Raw genomic sequence first — 25177 nt, 5'->3', positions numbered from 1 at the left:
GGATGTGGTTTGAAACTACCAAACTGTGATTTGGTATGAACACGATTTTAAATCCATTCAAAGGATTTTATGGTATGCATCTTTATCAAATTTTGATGAGATTTTAGAATATGAGCTTTCATGAACTTTCTGTGACTTCATGATGAAAAAAAAATGTATGAAAATGCTACCATGAAAAAAATTATGTGTGGGTTTAAATTTTTTGTGCCAATATCAGCTCATATTTTCATTGTTTTTATATATTTCACTGTATTCTTAAATACTGATTTTATAGTAACTGTTGCATGTCCCCTTGAACAATGGAATTGGAAATTCAAGACTGAAATGGGTTGAGCTGAAAATTTTGGAATCAGATCATTCCATATTCCTTTTTGAATAAGTTTGTGAAGTGTGAAGTGTACAACATGATTTCCGCACAGTCAGAAAACATGACTCCTTTGAAGTCAGTTGCAAGCCAATTTGTTTATTTCTGGACAGAAAGAAAAATCTGTCAATTTTTTTTCTAAAAACACTCTTAGCTTCATGGTAGAGTGTAGGGAAATTAGTGATGTCCAGCTGTGAATATGCTACCATTGAATGAAATAAAATGATTCATTTTGGAGAGTTGGGCGGCCCCCTTCTAGATGTGAGTTTTGCAGCTTGCTTTATAGGGTCGATTACTGTTGTTCCAAAGCACCAGATATGATGAGATGGTTCCATTTCTGTTGAAATAAAAAGTGAAATAATATTCTCAGATTCTGGAGATATCCCAATTCCTGATTAAAGAACTGCCCTCAAGATTTCCCCTAAGAAATGAGGTAAACATCATTAAACCAAAAGACACACATGAGAAGGAACTGATAATACATGTCTCCAGGTGATGAACCAAACTTCACCCTGTAAAAAAATTGCCTTTTGCCAATAACAACCTAGGTTTGCAGAGTGCTTGCTGGCACTACTGAGGAGAAGTTAAGAGGAAGCCCTGAGATACCATGCCAATGGAGCTCTTGAGTAACAGCGGACAGAGGACACAGCTGTGCCCTGGAATCCTCTTCCAATGCAGGATTCCGGTCAATCGCCCTACTTGACATGGGGTCAGATTCCAGGAGTGGCATTATTTATTTCACTGAAGATAAAACCTAAGTTTTCTTAGGACATATTCATAAAGTAAACTCAGTATGAGAGAGAGAGTGGCAAAAAAAGTACTTTAAAGCCAAGTGTCACACACTCATAAAGGAGTGTTTTCATGAGGTTTCTGAGACTTCATGCAGACAATTTAAGGAAAATATGTGTTATGAAAAAACCATAGATATTATACTTTCTGAACCCAACAAATCCCCACTCTTCATTTTTAGAAGATTTACCTTTATCTTTGAATACTCTTTGTGTACAAAGCATTGGAATTAACCCCTGATGAAGCAAAAGAATAAGGGCAGGTAAACTGAAAGGACCTGGTAGTTTGGAAAGTGTCCATTCAGTGTGCAACTGTGAACACACATGGAACCACTTGATGCACAATGGTTGTCTTGGTGTAGGGGCCTCTTGGGCAATTCTCTACTCAGGAATTCCATCCATTCTTGGACAGAAATTGAATGTGTCAAGCAAAAACAGAAAACTTGTGCAAGCAGTCCTTCCTGTGAGGTTAAATGAAGTGCATGGGGAAAAAACCCTAAGCAGTCATGGTAACTGTGCTCTTCTGTAACTCAGAAGTCAGAGGACAGTGCACTGGTTGGGCCCATACCAAGCGCAGGCTTGGCATCCTCTCCGGCTGGAGAATTCACTCGGTCATTATACTGGACACTGGTCTGGTCTGCAGTAGCAGGGTAATTTGTTCTGCTGAAGAAACACCAGGGAGCAGGAAAAATAATGTTAGGTGAGAGCATGATACACTCATGGTGTGGATTTCAGGAGGTTTCTGAGACAGCTTAGAGATAAGCTTATGAAAAGATACAACTGATGAGCAAATTGATACCTAGCGTAAATGCTTTGTTGGACCAAAACAACTTCCTATTGTACCTTGATTCTTATATTTTAGTTTTTGTCTTTGAATACCAAATTGTCTTGCAGCATTAGAACTACTTTTAATGAAGGCAAAGAAAAAAATGAAACAAACTTGTAGCTTGGAAAATGTGAATTCAGTGTTGTACTGCCAACAAGTGTGAAGAAAACATGAAGACTATGTAGTCTTAGTTTATGGGCCTCATGGGCAATTCTCTACCAAGGAAGTTCACCCACCAGGGGAAGAAACTGAAGATATTTCAAGCAAAGTTTAAAAACAAACATTTTGAAACAGTAGTCCTTAGTCTTATGTTAAGTAAAATACAGAGAAAAGAAAAGAAAATCTTAAGAAAAAGAGATCCTAACTCAGTTTTCCAGCCACTTGGAATGCAGAGGACAGAAGACATAGGTGGGCCCATCTAGGCTCAGGCATGGCATCCTGTGCCATTTCGAGATTTTGGCCATTCACCCTACCTGGTATTGTGTCAACAGCAGTGGTAGCATCAAAGCACCTGTTGAATGACAAACAAAAGTTGTCAAGATATTTCAGACAACAGACCCATCTCAACCATCTGATGGCAGCAAAAAAATTTGAAATCCAAGCAAATTGGCTCCTATTGTGGACTTGAATGAGTTTTCTGATACATCATTAAAATCAGTTTCTTAAAGTATGGATAATGAAAAAAAGCTCATAGTTTAATAATTTTAGAACAAAATTCTTGTTTAAATTCATTTTTAGTTTTTTCCCCCTTTATCCTTGACTATTATTTGTATCTTAACAATCGCAACTACTCTTTCAGAAGACAAAAAGATTATGATAAAAATCAAAGGTCTGGTAACTTGGAAAGTGCCCATTTGGTGTTTCTCTAGGAGTCAAGGATAGAATAGGAGGAATACAAAATGGAGTAGATGAGGTTAAGTGCCCCACGGGAAATTCCCTGGCAAGGAACTCCATGCTTCCTGCACAGGATCTGAAGAGTCCAAGCCAAGTTAGAAAACTTCTACAAACATTTCTGCACAATAATTCTTAGTGTAAAGTTAAAAGATTTGTACAGAAAGATAAAATCCTGGTGCTTTGGCACAGTAGGTTAACCCTCCACCTGCGGCGCCAGCATCTCATATAGGTACCGGTCCTAGTCCCAGTTGCTTCTCTTCTGGTCCAGCCCTCCACCATGGCCTGGGAAAGCAGTAGAAGTTGGCCCAAGTACTCTAGCCCCTGCACCCATGTGGAAGGCCTGGAAGAAGCTCTTGTCTGCTGGCTTTGGACCGGTGCAGCTCTGGCTAGTGTGGTCATTTGGGGAGTGAACCAACAGATGGAAGACCTTTCTCTGTCTCTCACTGTCTGTAATTCTACCTCTCAAATAAATTTAAAAAATCTTTAAAATAGAGAAAACCCCAAGGAATCAGGCCAGCTGTCCTCATAATAAGTAAGAAAAAGAGGAGAGAAAACATCAGTAGGCCCACTGCAAGGTTAGGCCTGATATCCTCTCCCAGTGGAAGATTTTTGTCAGTCACCATATTTGACACTGGGTGGGCTTCCCCTGGAGTGTCATTCATTCCATTGCAGAAAAAAATAAAGCTCTCCTAAAACATTTTCATAAGAGACTCATCTCAGTATCAGATAGTAATAACAAATTACTTTAAATACCAGCATCCTACACTTACAGTGGGGATTTTCATGAGGTTTCTGAGACTTCATGTAGAAAAGCTAAGGAAAATATATGTTCTGGGTTCATTTTTAGGTGTCTTATTTTACCTTTGAACACTATTTGTGTAGAAAGCACTGAAATTACCCTGCATTATGGCAAAGGCGTAAGGAGATACTGATACTATCTGGTAACACGAAAAGTGTCCATGCAGCGTGCAACTGTGAGGCAACGATAGAGTAACAATGCAAAACACTTTTCTTATTTTAGGTGCCTCTTGGGCAATTCTCTACCCAGGAATTCCGTCCATTCTTCATGCACAGAAACTGAGGATGTCAAACAACATTAGAAAACATGCGCAAGCATTCTAGAAAATGTAGTTCATACTGTGAGGTGAAATGAAGTTTATCGGGAAAAAATATCCTAAGGGATCATGTCAACTGTGCTCTCCAGTAACTCAGAAGACAGAGTACAGTAGACACGGGTGGTCCCATAGAAGGTCAGACTTCTCACCTTCTACCACTGGAGGATTTTGGTCAGTGAATATACGTGACACTGTTCTGGTTTGGAGTGGTGGGGGAAATTTCTTATGTTGAAGAAAAACCAGGAGTTATCTTAGTATATTTGAAGACAACATATTCATTTCAACATGGAGCAACAGTAAAAGAAAAAATATACTGAAACATAATACACCCATGATGTGGACTTCATGAGGCTTCTAAGAGGTAAGTTTATGTAAATACAATGAATGAAAACTTGATGCACAGGTTTAACAATCTGGGGGAGCAAAACAAGTCCTCATGCTAACTTCCTTCTTACATTGTTTAATTTTTGCCTTTGAATGCATTGTGTACTGACCGTTACACTACCCCTTGGTAAAGCCAAAGGAAAAGGATGGAAAAAAATGAAAGCAACTGGCAAGTTGGAACATTCCCACTCAGTGTACTCCAGCAAACAAATGATAGAAAAACAAGAAGCAAAACACTAGTCTTAGTTTAGATACCTCAATGACAATTCTCTACTAAAGTACTCCTTCCTGTGAGGAAACTAAGGTTTTCAAGCAAAGTGAGAAAACTCAAACAGATATTTTTGAAAAGTAGTCCCTAGTGTTAGGTTAAAGGAAGTGCATAGAAATGAAGAAAAATACTAAGGAATGATGCTAACTGAACTCTCAGTAACTCAGAATGCAGAGGACAGAAGGCTTCAGCTGCCATTGAAAATTTTTTTACTCTGTCATCATACCTTACACTGATTCGTACTCCAGGGTAGCATTAAATCACCTGTGGAAGGTAAATCAAAAGTTTTCTTAGGATATTTTCAGAACACAATCATTTTATCAACTGACAACAGGAAAACATTATTTGAACCCATAGAAATACATGCTCATAATGTAGATTTTCATGAGTTTTCTGACACAAGATAAACATAGGTTTATTTTTATTTATTTATTTTTGACAGGCAGAGTGGACAGTGAGAGAGAGGCAGAGAAAGGTCTTCCTTTGCCATTGGTTCACCCTCTGCTGCGGTCGGCGCACCTCGCTGATCCTATGGCAGGAGCTAGGTACTTCTGGTCTCCCATGGGGTACAGGGCCCAAGGACTTGGGCCATCCTCCACTGCACTCCCTGGCCACAGCAGAGAGCTGGCCTGGAAGAGGGGCAACCGGGACAGAATCCAGTGCCCCAACCGGGACTAGAACCCGGTGTGCCGGCGCTACAAGGTGGAGGATTAGCCTAGTGAGCCGTGGCGCCGGCCAGACATAGGTTTATAAAGATGGGTACAATGAGAAAGCGGCTCATAGATTTAATAATTCAGCAACAAAAATGCCAATTTCAAATATATCCTTAGATTCCTTATTTTTATCCTTAAATATCGTTTGTGACTTACCAATTGCAAACACCCCTCAATAAAGAAAAAGCCAGGTATAGACAAAAGGAAAGGATACGGTAACTTGGAAAGTGCCCATTCCGTGTTCTGCTGGGAGCCACACAGAGAACAACATGAAACAAAAGCTTTGCCTTAGATTAGAGCCCTCAAGGACAATCTCTGCTGAGCAATTCTATCCTTCCTGGAGAACAACCGAAGAGACCGAGTCAAGTTAGTGGTCACATGAACATTTTGAAAATGGATTCTTTGTGTAAACTTAAAGAAACTGTATGGAAGTAAGAAGAAATCCTAAGGAAATACACCAAAGTGCTTTTCAGTAACTAAGAAGATAAAGTGCAAAAGGAAAGTGTGGTCCCACTCTAGATTCGGGCTGAATATTCACACAGTGAAGATCATGGTCAGTCACACACCTTGACACTGATTGGATTTCCATTGTGGTGTTACTTATTCTGTTGATGGAAAGAACTAAGGCTGTCTAATGATGTTTTCAGAAAACAGACCCATATCAATATGCACATGGTGTAAAATAAATTATTTTACATCCCACCATGTTTAATTCATAATGATGATTGTCATGAACTTTATGGTACCCCAAAAAGAAGTAAAGGAAAATGCATGAGAACAAAACAGATAGATAGGAGAGTTGTTAAACAATTCCTATTTTAAATTTCTTCAAGATGTTTTATTTGTATTTGAACAGCAGCTGAGAACAAAGCATCAGATGACCTTAGGCTATAGCAAAGGGGTAAAGATAGACAATCGCCAAGTTTCTGGTAACTTGCAAAGTGCCCATAGAATGTGCAGCTGTTGGCCAGTGAGAGATGATGCGCTTCCACATGACGGTCTTGTACAGGTGTCACATGGGCAAATCTCTATCGAGGAAATACGTCCTTCCGTGGCAGAAACTAAAGGTTTCAGGAACATTAAGAAAACATAGCCAAACGTTCTGGGAAAAGCAGCTCTCAGCATTATCTTGAAAGCATGGCAGACATACTGAAGAGGAGTTCTCAGAACTTATGCCACATGAAATCTTCAGCATCTCATAGATCAGAGGACATAAAACATATGGACCCCTACTGAGCTGAGGCATGGTATCATTTGCCACTGGAAGGCTCTGCTCAGTCACCATGCCTGATTCTGGGTTTGACTCCAGTGAGACTATCATACTTCCTGTGGAAGAAAAAACAAAAGTTGCCTAAGCAGATTTTCAGATGCAGATCCAACTCCATGTCAGAAAGCAGGAACAGAAGTGATCTCCAACCCAAACAACACATTCTCATAATGTGGATGTGCACAAGTTTTCTGAGACATAATAAGGGTAAGTCTACAAAAATCCAAATTAGGAGAAAATGGGGAGATGTTGTCATGTTTTGAGAGAAAAACAACTGGCAAGGTGAAAATCATTCTTAGAGGTTTATGTCCTTGGCAATCATTTGAGTTTAAAGAATTTCCCTTCCACTTGGAGAAAATGAGACAACAGTCATAGATGAAAAGAAAGGATCCAGTAATTCAGAAAGTGCTCTCTCCATGTCCCAGTGGGAGCCACGAAAGAACAATATGATGCACAACCCACTGTCCTAGTACAGGAGCCACATGGATAACTCCATCAGGGATCGGGTCCCTCCTGGACAGCAACTGAAGACTTAAATTCAACATGACAAAGTCATGCAAATATTTAGGCAAGTTTATCCTTCATGGAGGGCTCCAGAAATGTAGATAGGATGCGACAAGCTACTAAGCAACCATGCCGACTCTTCAGTAAAGCAATAGACAGAATACAAATGACACGGTTGACACATGCCAAGCTCAGGCATGCCCTTCTCTTCGCATGGAGGATTTGGACCAAGTATATGTGTGGCAATGGTTAGGATTTCCAAGTTGGTTAGATTGACTCCGCTGCAGATATACCTAAAAGTGTCTTCGGATAGGTTGAGAAAACACACTCAACCTGCTATTACAAGCAAATCAATGATTTGACATCCCAGCAAATGGCACTCAAAATCAACACTTTCTGGAGGTTTCTGAGACATCATAAACTAAGAATCAACTACATATCAGAAGTACCAAATGCAAAGCTAGAATACTACAAGGAAAAAAGTGTGTGGCACGTGGTGGTATAGAACTTGTGTACCAAGCATTGCAGTGACCATAAACAGCTGCAAAAGCATAAGGAGAGAGAAACTGAACATCTTTGTGATCTTGGGAAGCACATACTGAGTGTAGAGCCACAGGAAGCAAACTGGCTGTCTCAGTAAATGTGCCCCAGGGGCAATGTTGTACCTAGGAACTCTATCCTTCCAGGCCAGAACATCAAACGTTTCCAGCAACCTAAGAAACACAAAGGAAAAATGGAAAAAGCAACCCCTAGTGTTCAGAGAAAGGATCAGCAGAGAATATCAAAGGAACTTGTAAGGCATTCTGGTATTTGAGCACATCAAGTGCTCAAGAGAACAGAGGTTAGAACAGAAGTGTACCCAAAGGGAGACTGGTGCTAGCATCATTGGACACATTTGGAGTTTGATCAGTTATCAGACCATCCTAAATGTCAGATTCCCATGTAATCATCAGGTCTTTCGGTAAGGGAAAGAAAATAAGTCCTCGGTGATTTTTCACATCAGAGAGGAATAAAATCAGTATTTCTGAAACACAGAGATGAACACACTCACAATGGATGTTCCTGACAATTCTGACTCATGTTCCTGTACATGCAAACATGCATTATGGGAAATGGCTCATGGATTTCAAACAGCTAGAGTAAAATCATTTCTTGCGCTCCACTCATTCTTAAAGGTTTTCTTTCTGTCCAGGGACATATCTTGATACTCCTAATTGCAAAGACAATTCCAGACAGCCAAAGAATAGAGAAAGATGTAATGAGAGATCTGGTAACATACAAATGGCACAAATGGTGTCTACCTGGGAGACAAGTAAAGTCACAGGTGGTCCAAGAGTGTTTTTTAGTTTGGTACCATCTCAGACAATATCTGAAAAATTTTCTACTATATTTACAAATGTTCGAATGGGGAACACAGGAATGGAACAACATGCAAATATAGGTGCAGGTTGGCTCCACTGCACACTGGAGCATTAGGTTCAGCGAGAAGACTTGACACTTGATTACAGTTCTGCTATTATTTCATCCATGGAAGGATCCAGGCATACTGAACTGAGTGACTGAGAAGACAGATTTCATTCAGCATTAGTATAGAGTAACAAAAAATAACTTCCTAACTAAAGAGTAAGGAAGAAAAACTAAAAGGCTCTGCGAACATTCAAAAATGCCGAGTCGTTATGCAGCAGTGTTCAGCCAATGATAGGACTCACGAGGACAAAAGGCAGTCATGGAGGACACGACTTGCACACGAGCACTTCTACACTGAAGAAACGCATCCATGTTAAGCAGAAGGATGAAGATTCCAAAACAGGTAGAAAACACAGACATATTTTCAGAAAAGGAGACACTTAGCAATAACATTCCACCACAAAAATGTCACGTCAAAAAGGAACAACAGCAGTAACTCTAAAGCACAAACCACACAAGAGCCAAACAGATTGTTCCTAAGTTCAAATGGGGGCGCTACAAGTTTGGGGACAACGATCTGTAACAAGATTACAGAGACCACAGAACCTACAAAAAACCAGAATGAAACAGAAAATCTTGGATTCACACAAAGAGGTCACTGAGAAAAATGTCCTGAATCATGGCAAATTACAGGAAACAAAGTACATATTACAGTGCAAAGGCAAAATGGGCACAGAGAGACAGAGAAAACTGTACTACTCAGAGACAAAAAAAAAAAAAAGGGAAACCTTTAAGGAAGGTGAAGAAAATCGAAGCAAAACAGACTGAAAAAGCAGCGTTAAAGGCAGTACAAACACTGGAGGAAAAAATGAAAGATCTATGTAAGCAAAAGACAGAGAAATCCTAGGTCACAGGACACCTTCTGGTAACAAGGAAGCACTTTGCAGAAGCTTCCCAGTCCTGGAGGCAATAGGAAAGCCCGTTCTCGCTCAAGGAGCCCCGGCAACCCAGCGGGCTCCCAGGGGCAGAGGACACAAGGCACACGGGGCCCCTACCGTGGTCGTGGTCGTGGTCGTGGTCGTGGTCAGCCTCCTCGGTGCTGGGAGTCATGGTTGGGAGCGGCACGTCCGGAACAGGTTCCCGGGTGCCGGGCTCGGCGTCTGCGGAAGAAGAGGAGACATCACGCACTTGGCCTGAGTGAGGGTCTTTGCCGACAACACACCTGCCTCCGCCTAGGAAACCAGGCAGAGCAATGTTCTCCCGGCCCCACACCTCCCGACGCCTCATGTGGGTGGGTGCCTAGGTCAGAGTGGAGACAGCACGGGCGCCTGCCTGCCTAGGCCACAAAGAATCCCGGCCAAGGGAAACTGGTGGCACCGGGACCAGGGCAAGGGCCCGCAGCAGGGCGCGCCGTCCCCACTTGTGCGTTGGGCCACGCAAGGCCTTGGTGCCACCCCACCCTCCGAGTGGGTTCCCCTCCTTGGCCAGGGCTGGCGGGCTAAGAGCGGCCCTTCCCTTCCACACGGCAAGGCGACGAGGAAGGGGAAGTGAAAGGATCCAGGAACCAGGCAAGGGCCACCTCCGGGTTCCAGGGGCAGCCAAGAAAGAACCTGACGGCACCCAGCCCCCTGTCTCAGGGGAGGGGCCTGGTGGGCACACCTCGAGCAATCCTCTGGGCCCTCCAGGACGGCAACGGAGCACCGTGTCCGGCACGGGCTCAGTCCAGCCAGGCCTCGCTGGACGGCTCCCCACATGGGGGCGAGAGGGGAGAAAAGCGGACGGAGCAACCGCGCCCTCTCTCATCTGCGCCCACTCAGGGCACGGAGGACAGACGGGCCCGCGTGGCTGGCTCCACACACCAGCCCGGGTCTGGTCTGGGCCACGAGCGCACGACTGGGAACTGGCCCATCCAGGACACTGGGTCAGATTCTCCTGGTGGCCCGCCGGACTACACGGCAGACAACTCCCCAGCTGCCTGGGGGCACGGCACGGGTCCAGAACACGCTCGTGCCAGCGTCAGAGGGCACATCGAGGACTTGTCCTCAGGCAGCGGCCACGCCTCCTGGACGCTGTCCCGGGAGCTCGGAGACCAGCCAACGCCAAGAGGAAGGCAAGGACGTCTCAGGAGAGGCAGAGGCACAGAGCACCACCCTCGCGGAGCCCAGTGTGCCCGCGCCTAAGTCCGCTGCGCACACTGGGCCACCAGGGGCAGTGGGGCACTCCACGCCGGGTCCAATGAGGCTTCTGCACTCGCAGCCTCCGTGGCGACGCCAGGCATGCGGGCTGGGAGTGCTGCAACAGAGCCCCGGGGTCATGGCCGGAGCAGACGTGGGGGGCGGGGAAGCCTACGCCCCTCCCGCACGGGTTAGCAGACCACCACGCAGAGAAACGGACAACCTGCGGACAGGCCCAGGCAGCGTGCAGCCAACCAGAGAACCCGGGAGGACACACGGCCCCGTCTCGGAGCGCCTGACTCGCACCGCGGCCCCTCTCTCCCCAGGGAGCACATCCTTCCCGGGCAGAGCCCCGAGGACGTCCCCGCAGCTCCAGAGCACAGGCCAGCGTTTCGGGACAAGGAATCGCATGGCGACACCTTCCCGGTCCCGGAGGCAATAGGAAAGCCCGTTCTCGCTCAAGGAGCCCCGGCAGCCCAGCGGGCTCCCAGAGGCAGAGGACACAAGGCACACGGGCCCCTACCGTGGTCGTGGTCGTGGTCGTGGTCGTGGTCGTGGTCGTGGTCGTGGTCTTGGTCTTGGTCGTGGTCAGCCTCCTCGGTGCTGGGAGTCATGGTTGGGAGCGGCACGTCCGGAAAAGGTTCTCGGGTGCCGGGCTCGGCGTCTGTGGAAGAAGAAGAGACATCACGCACTTGGCCTGAGTGAGGGTCTCTGCCGACAACACACCTGCCTCCGCCTAGGAAACCAGGCAGAGCAATGTTCTCCCGGCCCCACACCTCCCGACGCCTCATGTGGGTGGGTGCCTAGGTCAGAGTGGAGACAGCACGGGCGCCTGCCTGCCTAGGCCACAAAGAATCCCAGCCAAGGGAAACTGGTGGCACCGGGGCCAGGGCGAGGGCCCGCAGTCCCCCCTTGTGCGTTGGGCCGCGCAAGGCCTTGGTGCCACCCCACCCTCCAAGTGGGTTCCCCTCCTTGGCCAGGGCTGGCGGGCTAAGAGCGGCCCTTCCCTTCCACACGGCAAGGCGACGAGGAAGGGGAAGTGAAAGGATCCAGGAACCAGGCAAGGGCCACCTCCGGGTTCCAGGGGCAGCCAAGAAAGAGCCTGACGGCACCCAGCCAGCCCCCTGTCTCAGGGGAGGGGCCTGGTGGGCACACCTCGAGCAATCCTCTGGGCCCTCCAGGACGGCAACTGAGCACCGTGTCCGGCACGGGCTCAGTCCAGCCAGGCCCCGCTGGACGGCTCCCCGCACGGGGGCGAGAGGGGAGAAAAGCGGACGGAGCAACCGCGCCCTCTCTCATCTGCGCCCACTCAGGGCACGGAGGACAGACGGGCCCGCGTGGCTGGCTCCACACACCAGCCCGGGTCTGGTCTGGGCCACGAGCGCACGACTGGGAACTGGCCCATCCAGGACACTGGGTCAGATTCTCCTGGTGGCCCGCCGGACTACACGGCAGACAACTCCCCAGCTGCCTGGGGGCACGGCACGGGTCCAGAACACGCTCGTGCCAGCGTCAGAGGGCACATCGAGGACTTGTCCTCAGGCAGCGGCCACGCCTCCTGGACGCTGTCCCGGGAGCTCGGAGACCAGCCAACGCCAAGAGGAAGGCAAGGACGTCTCAGGAGAGGCAGAGGCACAGAGCACCATCCTCGCGGAGCCCAGCGTGCCCGCGCCTAAGTCCGCTGCGCACACTGGGCCACCAGGGGCAGTGGGGCACTCCACGCTGGGTCCCATGAGGCTTCTGCACTCGCAGCCTCCGTGGCAACGCCAGGCATGCGGGCTGGGAGTGCTGCACCAGACCCCCGGGGTGGTTCATGGCCGGAGCAGACGTGGGGGGCGGGGAAGCCTACGCCCCTCCCGCACGGGTTAGCAGACCACCACGCAGAGAAACGGACAACCTGCGGACAGGCCCAGGCAGCGTGCAGCCAACCAGAGCACCCGGGAGGACACACGGCCCCGTCTCGGAGCGCCTGACTCGCACCGCGGCCCCTCTCTCCCCAGGGAGCACATCCTTCCCGGGCAGAGCCCCGAGGACGTCCCCGCAGCTCCAGAGCACAGGCCAGCGTTTCGGGACAAGGAATCGCATGGCGACACCTTCCCGGTCGCGGAGGCAATAGGAAAGCCCGTTCTCGCTCAAGGAGCCCCGGCAACCCAGCAGGCTCCCAGGGGCAGAGGACACAAGGCACACGGGCCCCTACCATAGTCGTGGTAGTGGTCGGGGTCGTGGTCGTGGTCGTGGTCGTGGTCGTGGTCGTGGTCAGCCTCCTCGGTGCTGGGAGTCATGGTTGGGAGCGGCACGTCCGGAACAGGTTCCCGGGTGCCGGGCTCGGCGTCTGCGGAAGAAGAAGAGACATCACACACTTGGCCTGAGTGAGGGTCTTTGCCGACAACACACCTGCCTCCGCCTAGGAAACCAGGCAGAGAAATGTTCTCCCGGCCCCACACCTCCCGACGCCTCATGTGGGTGGGTGCCTAGGTCAGTGCGGAGACAGCATGGGCGCCTGCCTGCCTAGGCCACAAAGAATCCCGACCAAGGGAAACTGGTGGCACCGGGGCCAGGGCGAGGCCGCGCCGTCCCCCCTTGTGCGTTGGGCCGCGCAAGGCCTTGGTGCCACCCCACCCTCCAAGTGGGTTCCCCTCCTTGGCCAGGGCTGGCGGGCTAAGAGCGGCCCTTCCCTTCCACACGGCAAGGCGACGAGGAAGGGGAAGTGAAAGGATCCAGGAACCAGGCAAGGGCCACCTCCGGGTTCCAGGGGCAGCCAAGAAAGAGCCTGACGGCACCCAGCCAGCCCCCTGTCTCAGGGGAGGGGCCTGGTGGGCACACCTCGAGCAATCCTCTGGGCCCTCCAGGACGGCAACTGAGCACCGTGTCCGGCACGGGCTCAGTCCAGCCAGGCCCCGCTGGACGGCTCCCCGCACGGGGGCGAGAGGGGAGAAAAGCGGACGGAGCAACCGCGCCCTCTCTCATCTGTGCCCACTCAGGGCACGGAGGACAGACGGGCCCGCGTGGCTGGCTCCACACACCAGCCCGGGTCTGGTCTGGGCCACGAGCGCACGACTGGGAACTGGCCCATCCAGGACACTGGGTCAGATTCTCCTGGTGGCCCGCCGGACTACACGGCAGACAACTCCCCAGCTGCCTGGGGGCACGGCACGGGTCCAGAACACGCTCGTGCCAGCGTCAGAGGGCACATCGAGGACTTGTCCTCAGGCAGCGGCCACGCCTCCTGGACGCTGTCCCGGGAGCTCGGAGACCAGCCAACGCCAAGAGGAAGGCAAGGACGTCTCAGGAGAGGCAGAGGCACAGAGCACCATCCTCGCGGAGCCCAGCGTGCCCGCGCCTAAGTCCGCTGCGCACACTGGGCCACCAGGGGCAGTGGGGCACTCCACGCCGGGTCCCATGAGGCTTCTGCACTCGCAGCCTCCGTGGCGACGCCAGGCATGCGGGCTGGGCGTGCTGCACCAGACCCCCGGGGTCATGGCGGGAGCAGACGTGGGGGGCGGGGAAGCCTACGCCCCTCCCGCACGGCTTAGCAGACCACCACGCAGAGAAACGGACAACCTGCGGACAGGCCCAGGCAGCGTGCAGCCAACCAGAGAACCCGGGAGGACACACGGCCCCGTCTCGGAGCGCCTGACTCGCACCGCGGCCCCTCTCTCCCCAGGGAGCACATCCTTCCCGGGCAGAGCCCCGAGGACGTCCCCGCAGCTCCAGAGCACAGGCCAGCGTTTCGGGACAAGGAATCGCATGGCGACACCTTCCCGGTCCCGGAGGCAATAGGAAAGCCCGTTCTCGCTCAAGGAGCCCCGGCAGCCCAGCGGGCTCCCAGGGGCAGAGGACACAAGGCACACGGGCCCCTACCGTGGTCGTGGTCGTGGTCGTGGTCGTGGTCGTGGTCAGCCTCGGTGCTGGGAGTCATGGTTGGGAGCGGCACGTCCGGAACAGGTTCCCGGGTGCCGGGCTCGGCGTCTGCGGAAGAAGAAGAGACATCACACACTTGGCCTGAGTGAGGGTCTTTGCCGACAACACACCTGCCTCCGCCTAGGAAACCAGGCAGAGAAATGTTCTCCCGGCCCCACACCTCCCGACGCCTCATGTGGGTGGGTGCCTAGGTCAGTGCGGAGACAGCATGGGCGCCTGCCTGCCTAGGCCACAAAGAATCCCGACCAAGGGAAACTGGTGGCACCGGGGCCAGGGCGAGGCCGCGCCGTCCCCCCTTGTGCGTTGGGCCGCGCAAGGCCTTGGTGCCACCCCACCCTCCAAGTGGGTTCCCCTCCTTGGCCAGGGCTGGCGGGCTAAGAGCGGCCCTTCCCTTCCACACGGCAAGGCGACGAGGAAGGGGAAGTGAAAGGATCCAGGAACCAGGCAAGGGCCACCTCCGGGTTCCAGGGGCAGCCAAGAAAGAGCCTGACGGCACCCAGCCAGCCCCCTGTCTCAGGGGAGGGGCCTGGTGGGCACACCTCGAGCAATCCTCTGGGCCCTCCAGGACGGCAACTGAGCACCGTGTCCGGCACGGGCTCAGTCCAGCCAGGCCCCGCTGGACGGCTCCCCGCACGGGGGCGAGAGGGGAGAAAAGCGGACGGAGCAACCGCGCCCTCTCTCATCTGTGCCCACTCAGGGCACGGAGGACAGACGGGCCCGCGTGGCTGGCTCCACACACCAGCCCGGGTCTGGTCTGGGCCACGAGCGCACGACTGGGAACTGGCCCATCCAGGACACTGGGTCAGATTCTCCTGGTGGCCCGCCGGACTACACGGCAGACAACTCCCCAGCTGCCTGGGGGCACGGCACGGGTCCAGAACACGCTCGTGCCAGCGTCAGAGGGCACATCGAGGACTTGTCCTCAGGCAGCGGCCACGCCTCCTGGACGCTGTCCCGGGAGCTCGGAGACCAGCCAACGCCAAGAGGAAGGCAAGGACGTCTCAGGAGAGGCAGAGGCACAGAGCACCATCCTCGCGGAGCCCAGCGTGCCCGCGCCTAAGTCCGCTGCGCACACTGGGCCACCGGGGCAGTGGGGCACTCCACGCCGGGTCCCATGAGGCTTCTGCACTCGCAGCCTCCGTGGCAACGCCAGGCATGCGGGCTGGGCGTGCTGCACCAGACCCCCGGGGTCATGGCGGGAGCAGACGTGGGGGGCGGGGAAGCCTACGCCCCTCCCGCACGGCTTAGCAGACCACCACGCAGAGAAACGGACAACCTGCGCACAGGCCCAGGCAGCGTGCAGCCAACCAGAGAACCCGGGAGGACACACGGCCCCGTCTCGGAGCGCCTGACTCGCACCGCGGCCCCTCTCTCCCCAGGGAGCACATCCTTCCCGGGCAGAGCCCCGAGGACGTCCCCGCAGCTCCAGAGCACAGGCCAGCGTTTCGGGACAAGGAATCGCATGGCGACACCTTCCCGGTCCCGGAGGCAATAGGAAAGCCCGTTCTCGCTCAAGGAGCCCCGGCAGCCCAGCGGGCTCCCAGGGGCAGAGGACACAAGGCACACGGGCCCCTACCGTGGTCGTGGTCGTGGTCGTGGTCGTGGTTGTGGTCAGCCTCGGTGCTGGGAGTCATGGTTGGGAGCGGCACGTCCGGAACAGGTTCCCGGGTGCCGGGCTCGGCGTCTGCGGAAGAAGAAGAGACATCACACACTTGGCCTGAGTGAGGGTCTTTGCCGACAACACACCTGCCTCCGCCTAGGAAACCAGGCAGAGAAATGTTCTCCCGGCCCCACACCTCCCGACGCCTCCTGTGGGTGGGTGCCTAGGTCAGTGCGGAGACAGCATGGGCGCCTGCCTGCCTAGGCCACAAAGAATCCCGACCAAGGGAAACTGGTGGCACCGGGGCCAGGGCGAGGGCCCGCAGTCCCCCCTTGTGCGTTGGGCCGCGCAAGGCCTTGGTGCCACCCCACCCTCCAAGTGGGTTCCCCTCCTTGGCCAGGGCTGGCGGGCTAAGAGCGGCCCTTCCCTTCCACACGGCAAGGCGACGAGGAAGGGGAAGTGAAAGGATCCAGGAACCAGGCAAGGGCCACCTCCGGGTTCCAGGGGGAGCCAAGAAAGAGCCTGACGGCACCCAGCCAGCCCCCTGTCTCAGGGGAGGGGCCTGGTGGGCACACCTCGAGCAATCCTCTGGGCCCTCCAGGACGGCAACTGAGCACCGTGTCCGGCACGGGCTCAGTCCAGCCAGGCCCCGCTGGACGGCTCCCCGCACGGGGGCGAGAGGGGAGAAAAGCGGACGGAGCAACCGCGCCCTCTCTCATCTGCGCCCACTCAGGGCACGGAGGACAGACGGGCCCGCGTGGCTGGCTCCACACACCAGCCCGGGTCTGGTCTGGGCCACGAGCGCACGACTGGGAACTGGCCCATCCAGGACACTGGGTCAGATTCTCCTGGTGGCCCGCCGGACTACACGGCAGACAACTCCCCAGCTGCCTGGGGGCACGGCACGGGTCCAGAACACGCTCGTGCCAGCGTCAGAGGGCACATCGAGGACTTGTCCTCAGGCAGCGGCCACGCCTCCTGGACGCTGTCCCGGGAGCTCGGAGACCAGCCAACGCCAAGAGGAAGGCAAGGACGTCTCAGGAGAGGCAGAGGCACAGAGCACCATCCTCGCGGAGCCCAGCGTGCCCGCGCCTAAGTCCGCTGCGCACACTGGGCCACCAGGGGCAGTGGGGCACTCCACGCCGGGTCCCATGAGGCTTCTGCACTCGCAGCCTCCGTGGCGACGCCAGGCATGCGGGCTGGGCGTGCTGCACCAGACCCCCGGGGTCATGGCGGGAGCAGACGTGGGGGGCGGGGAAGCCTACGCCCCTCCCGCACGGCTTAGCAGACCACCACGCAGAGAAACGGACAACCTGCGGACAGGCCCAGGCAGCGTGCAGCCAACCAGAGAACCCGGGAGGACACACGGCCCCGTCTCGGAGCGCCTGACTCGCACCGCGGCCCCTCTCTCCCCAGGGAGCACATCCTTCCCGGGCAGAGCCCCGAGGACGTCCCCGCAGCTCCAGAGCACAGGCCAGCGTTTCGGGACAAGGAATCGCATGGCGACACCTTCCCGGTCCCGGAGGCAATAGGAAAGCCCGTTCTCGCTCAAGGAGCCCCGGCAGCCCAGCGGGCTCCCAGGGGCAGAGGACACAAGGCACACGGGCCCCTACCGTGGTCGTGGTTGTGGTCGTGGTCGTGGTCGTGGTCAGCCTCGGTGCTGGGAGTCATGGTTGGGAGCGGCACGTCCGGAACAGGTTCCCGGGTGCCGGGCTCGGCGTCTGCGGAAGAAGAAGAGACATCACACACTTGGCCTGAGTGAGGGTCTTTGCCGACAACACACCTGCCTCCGCCTAGGAAACCAGGCAGAGCAATGTTCTCCCGGCCCCACACCTCCCGACGCCTCATGTGGGTGGGTGCCTAGGTCAGTGCGGAGACAGCATGGGCGCCTGCCTGCCTAGGCCACAAAGAATCCCGACCAAGGGAAACTGGTGGCACCGGGGCCAGGGCGAGGCCGCGCCGTCCCCCCTTGTGCGTTGGGCCGCGCAAGGCCTTGGTGCCACCCCACCCTCCAAGTGGGTTCCCCTCCTTGGCCAGGGCTGGCGGGCTAAGAGCGGCCCTTCCCTTCCACACGGCAAGGCGACGAGGAAGGGGAAGTGAAAGGATCCAGGAACCAGGCAAGGGCCACCTCCGGGTTCCAGGGGCAGCCAAGAAAGAGCCTGACGGCACCCAGCCAGCCCCCTGTCTCAGGGGAGGGGCCTGGTGGGCACACCTCGAGCAATCCTCTGGGCCCTCCAGGACGGCAACTGAGCACCGTGTCCGGCACGGGCTCAGTCCAGCCAGGCCCCGCTGGACGGCTCCCCGCACGGGGGCGAGAGGGGAGAAAAGCGGACGGAGCAACCGCGCCCTCTCTCATCTGCGCCCACTCAGGGCACGGAGGACAGACGGGCCCGCGTGGCTGGCTCCACACACCAGCCCGGGTCTGGTCTGGGCCACGAGCGCACGACTGGGAACTGGCCCATCCAGGACACTGGGTCAGATTCTCCTGGTGGCCCGCCGGACTACACGGCAGACAACTCCCCAGCTGCCTGGGGGCACGGCACGGGTCCAGAACACGCTCGTGCCAGCGTCAGAGGGCACATCGAGGACTTGTCCTCAGGCAGCGGCCACGCCTCCTGGACGCTGTCCCGGGAGCTCGGAGACCAGCCAACGCCAAGAGGAAGGCAAGGACGTCTCAGGAGAGGCAGAGGCACAGAGCACCATCCTCGCGGAGCCCAGCGTGCCCGCGCCTAAGTCCGCTGCGCACACTGGGCCACCAGGGGCAGTGGGGCACTCCACGCCGGGTCCCATGAGGCTTCTGCACTCGCAGCCTCCGTGGCGACGCCAGGCATGCGGGCTGGGCGTGCTGCACCAGACCCCCGGGGTCATGGCGGGAGCAGACGTGGGGGGCGGGGAAGCCTACGCCCCTCCCGCACGGCTTAGCAGACCACCACGCAGAGAAACGGACAACCTGCGGACAGGCCCAGGCAGCGTGCAGCCAACCAGAGAACCCGGGAGGACACACGGCCCCGTCTCGGAGCGCCTGACTCGCACCGCGGCCCCTCTCTCCCCAGGGAGCACATCCTTCCCGGGCAGAGCCCCAAGGACGTCCCCGCAGCTCCAGAGCACAGGCCAGCGTTTCGGGACAAGGAATCGCATGGCGACACCTTCCCGGTCCCGGAGGCAATAGGAAAGCCCGTTCTCGCTCAAGGAGCCCCGGCAGCCCAGCGGGCTCCCAGGGGCAGAGGACACAAGGCACACGGGCCCCTACCGTGGTCGTGGTCGTGGTCGTGGTCGTGGTCGTGGTCAGCCTCGGTGCTGGGAGTCATGGTTGGGAGCGGCACGTCCGGAACAGGTTCCCGGGTGCCGGGCTCGGCGTCTGCGGAAGAAGAAGAGACATCACACACTTGGCCTGAGTGAGGGTCTTTGCCGACAACACACCTGCCTCCGCCTAGGAAACCAGGCAGAGAAATGTTCTCCCGGCCCCACACCTCCCGACGCCTCATGTGGGTGGGTGCCTAGGTCAGTGCGGAGACAGCATGGGCGCCTGCCTGCCTAGGCCACAAAGAATCCCGACCAAGGGAAACTGGTGGCACCGGGGCCAGGGCGAGGCCGCGCCGTCCCCCCTTGTGCGTTGGGCCGCGCAAGGCCTTGGTGCCACCCCACCCTCCAAGTGGGTTCCCCTCCTTGGCCAGGGCTGGCGGGCTAAGAGCGGCCCTTCCCTTCCACACGGCAAGGCGACGAGGAAGGGGAAGTGAAAGGATCCAGGAACCAGGCAAGGGCCACCTCCGGGTTCCAGGGGCAGGCAAGAAAGAGCCTGACGGCACCCAGCCAGCCCCCTGTCTCAGGGGAGAGGCCTGGTGGGCACACCTCGAGCAATCCTCTGGGCCCTCCAGGACGGCAACTGAGCACCGTGTCCGGCACGGGCTCAGTCCAGCCAGGCCCCGCTGGACGGCTCCCCGCACGGGGGCGAGAGGGGAGAAAAGCGGACGGAGCAACCGCGCCCTCTCTCATCTGCGCCCACTCAGGGCACGGAGGACAGACGGGCCCGCGTGGCTGGCTCCACACACCAGCCCGGGTCTGGTCTGGGCCACGAGCGCACGACTGGGAACTGGCCCATCCAGGACACTGGGTCAGATTCTCCTGGTGGCCCGCCGGACTACACGGCAGACAACTCCCCAGCTGCCTGGGGGCACGGCACGGGTCCAGAACACGCTCGTGCCAGCGTCAGAGGGCACATCGAGGACTTGTCCTCAGGCAGCGGCCACGCCTCCTGGACGCTGTCCCGGGAGCTCGGAGACCAGCCAACGCCAAGAGGAAGGCAAGGACGTCTCAGGAGAGGCAGAGGCACAGAGCACCATCCTCGCGGAGCCCAGCGTGCCCGCGCCTAAGTCCGCTGCGCACACTGGGCCACCGGGGCAGTGGGGCACTCCACGCCGGGTCCCATGAGGCTTCTGCACTCGCAGCCTCCGTGGCAACGCCAGGCATGCGGGCTGGGCGTGCTGCACCAGACCCCCGGGGTCATGGCGGGAGCAGACGTGGGGGGCGGGGAAGCCTACGCCCCTCCCGCACGGCTTAGCAGACCACCACGCAGAGAAACGGACAACCTGCGGACAGGCCCAGGCAGCGTGCAGCCAACCAGAGAACCCGGGAGGACACACGGCCCCGTCTCGGAGCGCCTGACTCGCACCGCGGCCCCTCTCTCCCCAGGGAGCACATCCTTCCCGGGCAGAGCCCCGAGGACGTCCCCGCAGCTCCAGAGCACAGGCCAGCGTTTCGGGACAAGGAATCGCATGGCGACACCTTCCCGGTCCCGGAGGCAATAGGAAAGCCCGTTCTCGCTCAAGGAGCCCCGGCAGCCCAGCGGGCTCCCAGGGGCAGAGGACACAAGGCACACGGGCCCCTACCGTGGTCGTGGTCGTGGTCGTGGTCGTGGTCGTGGTCAGCCTCGGTGCTGGGAGTCATGGTTGGGAGCGGCACGTCCGGAACAGGTTCCCGGGTGCCGGGCTCGGCGTCTGCGGAAGAAGAAGAGACATCACACACTTGGCCTGAGTGAGGGTCTTTGCCGACAACACACCTGCCTCCGCCTAGGAAACCAGGCAGAGCAATGTTCTCCCGGCCCCACACCTCCCGACGCCTCATGTGGGTGGGTGCCTAGGTCAGTGCGGAGACAGCATGGGCGCCTGCCTGCCTAGGCCACAAAGAATCCCGACCAAGGGAAACTGGTGGCACCGGGGCCAGGGCGAGGGCCCGCAGTCCCCCCTTGTGCGTTGGGCCGCGCAAGGCCTTGGTGCCACCCCACCCTCCAAGTGGGTTCCCCTCCTTGGCCAGGGCTGGCGGGCTAAGAGCGGCCCTTCCCTTCCACACGGCAAGGCGACGAGGAAGGGGAAGTGAAAGGATCCAGGAACCAGGCAAGGGCCACCTCCGGGTTGCAGGGGCAGCCAAGAAAGAGCCTGACGGCACCCAGCCAGCCCCCTGTCTCAGGGGAGGGGCCTGGTGGGCACACCTCGAGCAATCCTCTGGGCCCTCCAGGACGGCAACTGAGCACCGTGTCCGGCACGGGCTCAGTCCAGCCAGGCCCCGCTGGACGGCTCCCCGCACGGGGGCGAGAGGGGAGAAAAGCGGACGGAGCAACCGCGCCCTCTCTCATCTGCGCCCACTCAGGGCACGGAGGACAGACGGGCCCGCGTGGCTGGCTCCACACACCAGCCCGGGTCTGGTCTGGGCCACGAGCGCACGACTGGGAACTGGCCCATCCAGGACACTGGGTCAGATTCTCCTGGTGGCCCGCCGGACTACACGGCAGACAACTCCCCAGCTGCCTGGGGGCACGGCACGGGTCCAGAACACGCTCGTGCCAGCGTCAGAGGGCACATCGAGGACTTGTCCTCAGGCAGCGGCCACGCCTCCTGGACGCTGTCCCGGGAGCTCGGAGACCAGCCAACGCCAAGAGGAAGGCAAGGACGTCTCAGGAGAGGCAGAGGCACAGAGCACCATCCTCGCGGAGCCCAGCGTGCCCGCGCCTAAGTCCGCTGCGCACACTGGGCCACCAGGGGCAGTGGGGCACTCCACGCCGGGTCCCATGAGGCTTCTGCACTCGCAGCCTCCGTGGCAACGCCAGGCATGCGGGCTGGGCGTGCTGCACCAGACCCCCGGGGTCATGGCGGGAGCAGACGTGGGGGGCGGGGAAGCCTACGCCCCTCCCGCACGGCTTAGCAGACCACCACGCAGAGAAACGGACAACCTGCGGACAGGCCCAGGCAGCGTGCAGCCAACCAGAGAACCCGGGAGGACACACGGCCCCGTCTCGGAGCGCCTGACTCGCACCGCGGCCCCTCTCTCCCCAGGGAGCACATCCTTCCCGGGCAGAGCCCCGAGGACGTCCCCGCAGCTCCAGAGCACAGGCCAGCGTTTCGGGACAAGGAATCGCATGGCGACACCTTCCCGGTCCCGGAGGCAATAGGAAAGCCCGTTCTCGCTCAAGGAGCCCCGGCAGCCCAGCGGGCTCCCAGGGGCAGAGGACACAAGGCACACGGGCCCCTACCGTGGTCGTGGTCGTGGTCGTGGTCAGCCTCGGTGCTGGGAGTCATGGTTGGGAGCGGCACGTCCGGAACAGGTTCCCGGGTGCCGGGCTCGGCGTCTGCGGAAGAAGAAGAGACATCACACACTTGGCCTGAGTGAGGGTCTTTGCCGACAACACACCTGCCTCCGCCTAGGAAACCAGGCAGAGCAATGTTCTCCCGGCCCCACACCTCCCGACGCCTCATGTGGGTGGGTGCCTAGGTCAGTGCGGAGACAGCATGGGCGCCTGCCTGCCTAGGCCACAAAGAATCCCGACCAAGGGAAACTGGTGGCACCGGGGCCAGGGCGAGGGCCCGCAGTCCCCCCTTGTGCGTTGGGCCGCGCAAGGCCTTGGTGCCACCCCACCCTCCAAGTGGGTTCCCCTCCTTGGCCAGGGCTGGCGGGCTAAGAGCGGCCCTTCCCTTCCACACGGCAAGGCGACGAGGAAGGGGAAGTGAAAGGATCCAGGAACCAGGCAAGGGCCACCTCCGGGTTCCAGGGGCAGCCAAGAAAGAGCCTGACGGCACCCAGCCAGCCCCCTGTCTCAGGGGAGGGGCCTGGTGGGCACACCTCGAGCAATCCTCTGGGCCCTCCAGGACGGCAACTGAGCACCGTGTCCGGCACGGGCTCAGTCCAGCCAGGCCCCGCTGGACGGCTCCCCGCACGGGGGCGAGAGGGGAGAAAAGCGGACGGAGCAACCGCGCCCTCTCTCATCTGCGCCCACTCAGGGCACGGAGGACAGACGGGCCCGCGTGGCTGGCTCCACACACCAGCCCGGGTCTGGTCTGGGCCACGAGCGCACGACTGGGAACTGGCCCATCCAGGACACTGGGTCAGATTCTCCTGGTGGCCCGCCGGACTACACGGCAGACAACTCCCCAGCTGCCTGGGGGCACGGCACGGGTCCAGAACACGCTCGTGCCAGCGTCAGAGGGCACATCGAGGACTTGTCCTCAGGCAGCGGCCACGCCTCCTGGACGCTGTCCCGGGAGCTCGGAGACCAGCCAACGCCAAGAGGAAGGCAAGGACATCTCAGGAGAGGCAGAGGCACAGAGCACCATCCTCGCGGAGCCCAGCGTGCCCGCGCCTAAGTCCGCTGCGCACACTGGGCCACCAGGGGCAGTGGGGCACTCCACGCCGGGTCCCATGAGGCTTCTGCACTCGCAGCCTCCGTGGCAACGCCAGGCATGCAGGCTGGGCGTGCTGCACCAGACCCCCGGGGTCATGGCGGGAGCAGACGTGGGGGGCGGGGAAGCCTACGCCCCTCCCGCACGGCTTAGCAGACCACCACGCAGAGAAACGGACAACCTGCGGACAGGCCCAGGCAGCGTGCAGCCAACCAGAGAACCCGGGAGGACACACGGCCCCGTCTCGGAGCGCCTGACTCGCACCGCGGCCCCTCTCTCCCCAGGGAGCACATCCTTCCCGGGCAGAGCCCCGAGGACGTCCCCGCAGCTGCAGAGCACAGGCCAGCGTTTCGGGACAAGGAATCGCATGGCGACACCTTCCCGGTCCCGGAGGCAATAGGAAAGCCCGTTCTCGCTCAAGGAGCCCCGGCAGCCCAGCGGGCTCCCAGGGGCAGAGGACACAAGGCACACGGGCCCCTACCGTGGTCGTGGTCGTGGTCGTGGTCAGCCTCGGTGCTGGGAGTCATGGTTGGGAGCGGCACGTCCGGAACAGGTTCCCGGGTGCCGGGCTCGGCGTCTGCGGAAGAAGAAGAGACATCACACACTTGGCCTGAGTGAGGGTCTTTGCCGACAACACACCTGCCTCCGCCTAGGAAACCAGGCAGAGAAATGTTCTCCCGGCCCCACACCTCCCGACGCCTCATGTGGGTGGGTGCCTAGGTCAGTGCGGAGACAGCATGGGCGCCTGCCTGCCTAGGCCACAAAGAATCCCGACCAAGGGAAACTGGTGGCACCGGGGCCAGGGCGAGGGCCCGCAGTCCCCCCTTGTGCGTTGGGCCGCGCAAGGCCTTGGTGCCACCCCACCCTCCAAGTGGGTTCCCCTCCTTGGCCAGGGCTGGCGGGCTAAGAGCGGCCCTTCCCTTCCACACGGCAAGGCGACGAGGAAGGGGAAGTGAAAGGATCCAGGAACCAGGCAAGGGCCACCTCCGGGTTCCAGGGGCAGCCAAGAAAGAGCCTGACGGCACCCAGCCAGCCCCCTGTCTCAGGGGAGGGGCCTGGTGGGCACACCTCGAGCAATCCTCTGGGCCCTCCAGGACGGCAACTGAGCACCGTGTCCGGCACGGGCTCAGTCCAGCCAGGCCCCGCTGGACGGCTCCCCGCACGGGGGCGAGAGGGGAGAAAAGCGGACGGAGCAACCGCGCCCTCTCTCATCTGCGCCCACTCAGGGCACGGAGGACAGACGGGCCCGCGTGGCTGGCTCCACACACCAGCCCGGGTCTGGTCT

At 57.6% G+C, this 25177-nt stretch overlaps 1 protein-coding gene and 1 long non-coding RNA gene across 3 annotated transcripts; both read right to left on the bottom strand.

Moving 5' to 3' along the window:
- Window positions 1-443: 443 nt before the first annotated feature.
- On the bottom strand, window positions 444-10392 carry LOC103346230 (uncharacterized). 2 transcript variants are annotated; one of them, XR_011378523.1, is made up of 4 exons: window positions 9586-10391; window positions 4866-4903; window positions 2452-2489; window positions 444-701 (listed from the first exon to the last, which is right to left on the bottom strand). It is a non-coding gene; the product is annotated as an uncharacterized lncRNA (long non-coding RNA). The 2 variants fall into 2 exon arrangements; XR_011378522.1 differs by lacking the exon at window positions 4866-4903 and having other exon boundaries at window positions 9586-10392.
- A 672-nt stretch (window positions 10393-11064) lies between these two features.
- LOC138843581 (zinc transporter ZIP10-like) lies at window positions 11065-13176 on the bottom strand. Its single transcript, XM_070048205.1, has 2 exons — window positions 12902-13176; window positions 11065-11368 (listed from the first exon to the last, which is right to left on the bottom strand). Exons 1-2 carry the CDS (start codon window positions 13161-13163, stop codon window positions 11163-11165), a joined length of 468 nt encoding a protein of 155 aa, XP_069904306.1. The 5' UTR covers window positions 13164-13176; the 3' UTR covers window positions 11065-11162.
- Window positions 13177-25177: the final 12001 nt, after the last annotated feature.

This window comes from Oryctolagus cuniculus, chromosome 8 (assembly GCF_964237555.1).
Source record: "Oryctolagus cuniculus chromosome 8, mOryCun1.1, whole genome shotgun sequence".
NCBI classification, from domain to species: domain Eukaryota; kingdom Metazoa; phylum Chordata; class Mammalia; order Lagomorpha; family Leporidae; genus Oryctolagus; species Oryctolagus cuniculus.
This window is presented reverse-complemented; position numbering and strand designations above follow the sequence as displayed.